Source organism: Mya arenaria, chromosome 2 (assembly GCF_026914265.1).
Source record: "Mya arenaria isolate MELC-2E11 chromosome 2, ASM2691426v1".
Taxonomy (NCBI): Eukaryota; Metazoa; Mollusca; class Bivalvia; order Myida; family Myidae; genus Mya; species Mya arenaria.
The window spans coordinates 5,085,688-5,089,525 of NC_069123.1; the positions used below are offsets into that span (position 1 = coordinate 5,085,688).

The 3,838-nt window shown below is 40.4% G+C and overlaps 1 protein-coding gene across 1 annotated transcript; it reads left to right on the forward strand.

Moving 5' to 3' along the window:
* The first annotated feature begins 884 nt into the window (after window positions 1-884).
* Window positions 885-3,632, forward strand: LOC128243654 (zinc finger protein Noc-like). The gene is made up of 2 exons (XM_052961539.1): window positions 885-1,232; window positions 1,853-3,632. The coding sequence occupies exons 1-2, from the start codon at window positions 1,137-1,139 to the stop codon at window positions 3,296-3,298; spliced, it is 1,542 nt and encodes a 513-aa protein (XP_052817499.1). The 5' UTR covers window positions 885-1,136; the 3' UTR covers window positions 3,299-3,632.
* Window positions 3,633-3,838: the final 206 nt, after the last annotated feature.

The window sequence follows — 3,838 nt, forward strand, 5'->3', positions numbered from 1 at the left end:
GCTTAATTGTTCAATCTGTCAAACATAAGACAGGAAGCCTTTCGACACGTCAATCTTAATCTTCACATAAACACCTTAACATTAAACAGATTGATTGATACGGTTCGCCTCTATACCACATAGCGCCCCTCCGTCCTTGTTTATAATGGGATAATTTACGATCCAGACCGTTCTACAAACCTGGTTATAATCAAATGTATGGGCATTTATGTTCTCCAGTTCGTCTTAATCAGAGAATTAAACAGAAAATTCGTTTAAATTGACCATATATATTTACACAGGCATTTCAAAGAGAATTTTAATTGAATACTTATGGTGTTCATTTAAAGTTTAATGATACTGTTTGTTTAGATAAAAGAACTTGGGTGGACCTTTAATGTCCAGTGAACATTAGTTGCTATGTAGGATCTATTTTCATTTTCTAACATAACATATGGCATCTGCCTAAAACAAATCTTCAAACTTATGAGATTTTCCACCTCAATTCTCTTCTTATTGAAAGATTTATAGCATTTTTCAACTCGATTTTTTTCATGTTGAGTTTGCATGTGAATGTTTCATCTTATATAGTTAAGCTATTATTAGATTTAAATTTATCTTTTTTCATTAAACAACTTCGTCGTTAAACCATCCTATTATAAATTAGTTCTGATTGACAGAAGAGCTTTTCAAAAGATTGATGGTGCTTTATTACAACATGGCTGACAAATTCAAACGCAGTATATAAACCGATTTCTCATTGGCCAATATTTGCCGCCTATCGAACCCGCCCTCTATTTACCTCCATTTGAAGATATCAGCCAATAACAGCGGCCCTAACAAATCAATTGTCAAGCTGTCGGAAACATATCTTTCCTGTATTATTCGTGTAATGAACGGGTTTGAGTGTTTAAAATTGCGACTATATGGGCGGTGGAGAGAGGAAAATCATTGACGAAAGAAGGCTGTAAAGTGATTGACAGCCGCTACTGTCGCGGTGATACATAACTTCTATCAAAGTTGTCAGCGGTTTGAACATAACGCCATTTTTGTTGCGCGGAGTGAATCAGATCAGTGTTGGACTTTACGGATGTAACGTGAACAAAAATTAAGTGAAGATTTGTGAAAGGACTACTCATACGTACGCGTGGCATAGAATGCCAGTTATGGAAAGATACGATACTTCAAAACTACTACCAGCGTCGGCATCACAGTATCTGCCACCGGACTACCTACAGCCCCTCCCGACGACGGTAAGATACTTTTTATATAATTGTTTAAACCAAGGTACTAAAAAAATAAGTTTTGATTCGTGTCTGCTTCCATTGTGTTATTTTAGTTGGCGAGTTCAGTGTAAATTTATTTAAAGCATTGTCCATAGCACTTTCAATGAATATTGATGAATAAAATAATTTATATTGTAAATAAATTCATATTGCCTTAAGTGAACTATAAAAAGATTTATGAACTATATAAAGCTTTAAGTTATTTTGAAATACACTTAAACCACCGAAAACGCGAAAACAACATTCGATCTTCTTTGATAACCAAGTCACCCTTTTAACGCGTTCGCCGCTTTTCTCTTAGTTTGCCCCTCTGAATTGACGATATATGGAGAGAAAAGGCGACACACGAATCAATACCTACTTATGCTCCGAGTCCAAACAAATTAGACAGAAATTAGATTCTCGATATTCGCGGAGAAATGGAATGACATATTATCGAAGGATGAAGCGCGCTGAAATTCAATAAAGGAGAGACTACAGTTATAGAAGATAATTGACATCCTCGTATCCATGAGATGATTATTAATATACAAGACTCTTATTGATATTGGCAGTATTGTAATATTCAATTATCGTCATATTTTCAGTTGGACGCGAAAAATAGTCCCTTGGCTTTACTGGCACAGACGTGTAGCAGCATAGGAAAGGATCCGCCATCAAAACCGATTATTCCGCCGCTGGAGAGGAAAGATAGTTCTCAAAAATCGGGTGGAATGGACAACAAAGGCAGCCCGCCCAAAGAGAGGGATGGACGGACATCTAATGACAGTCATCGGTCCAATTCTTCTACTTCAAAAGACATTCCAAACTTCTATCCAATCTCAACTTCAAGTCCAAAACCTGAGAAATCTCAGGCGGATAATCAGCGGACAAAGGATGGGAGGAAATCCGCAGATAGCGTGTACAAGTCTCCCACTGCCTCCTCTCGACCTTTGTCTAATTCATCCTCGAGTGGATTAAATGGATTAAAATCAAATATTGACAGGGCGAGCCCTCGACCTAAAACAAGTGATCAAACAAAGGACAATAGGGACTCCAAGTGTTCCCCACCCCCTCCCAAACGTCAAAGGTCGGAGTCACCCGTGAGAAGAGACACCTCACCGGGTCAAGAGGGCAAATACTCTCATCCATTATACCCGGGGTTGCCATATGGAGCGATGGGATATCCTGGACTCCCCTACGGACCAAGTAGCCTACAGCCGTCCGCTGAAGCACTAGCGGCCGCGGGTTACCCATATGGACTTCCTGGCGGAAGCAGCTATAGTCTAGCATCCGCTCACGCCCTTGCGGCTCACCAAGCGGCCTTAAAATCTAGTTCGTCGGCGGCTTTGTCTCAGTACATGCAGTATGCGAGCCGTCTTCGCGCTCCCGGCGGTGTTTCCGCCTGTAAGGACCCTTATTGTACAAATTGTGTAGCTTCCGGTGTACCACAGAACTCTCATATATCCCAGTGTACCTCCCCAGGGTGTGCGCAGTGTTCTCATGAAAAGGCTTTACAAGGACTATTTGGTTTACAAGGTTCGAATCCCTTGCATTCGCCTCTCGGTGTGCCTAGCTCGAGCGCGTTTGGACTCTCTCACTTACACAGTCTCTATGCTCAAAACCTGCTTAGTCAACAAGGGCAGCAACATGTGTGTAACTGGATGGCTGGAAGTGAATATTGCGGCAAACGTTTCAACTCCTCAGAGGAACTATTGCAACATTTAAGGACACATACAGCCGGTGGGGAATCTGCCCTCAGTGCTTACGGGTCCCTCGGGCTGTCTATTCCCACCCCTGGGGATTTACCAGGTCTCCCTGGCTACCCTGGGGCCGGAAGTAGTATAAGCCCAGAGACGCTGAGACGGATGTACCCCACGAGTCTTAGCCCTCTTGGCGGAAGTTCCCTCTCAAGCCGATACCATCCCTATAAGTCGGCGCTTCAGGGAGGGCCACCAGGACTACCGGCCCCTCAAAGTTTGTCCACGCTCGGACCATATTACTCTCCTTACAATATATATGGACAAAGAATCGGGTCGGCGGCAGTGCCTTAAAAGGTCACGGTGCCTTAATATTTTATTAACGTTTGGAAAATATGGATATTATTTGCAAACAGATGCTATGTGATATTTAATTGGGAGTAGTATTTGTGAAATACTAAGAATTATACCATTGAAATGAATATTATAAGGATATTAATATTCGAAAGAAATGTGCTACAAAGTTTTGAACAGTGCTATTGTGTGATAAAATTGCGCAATAAAGTTTTAGTGTCTTGGTGTTTAATTTGAAAAGTCAAATCATTATTTGTTGCATTAAAATATTATTAAAGTAGATTATTGTTTTGTATTTGAAACTATCGTTAATAATAAATTCTATCAAGCAGAACATATGTTTGTTTTACCGTGAGTAATGACTGTTTACTACAAGTAATACTGAATATTGCTGCTGTTATTGTTGTTGATGATGACGACGGTGATGATGATGATGATGATCACATTAACTTACTTATGAAAATAATGAATTCAAGTTCGAAGTTTATTGGCAAAAGCGGTATATAAAGGTCAACCGCCATTAGAAAGACAATCCTGGCG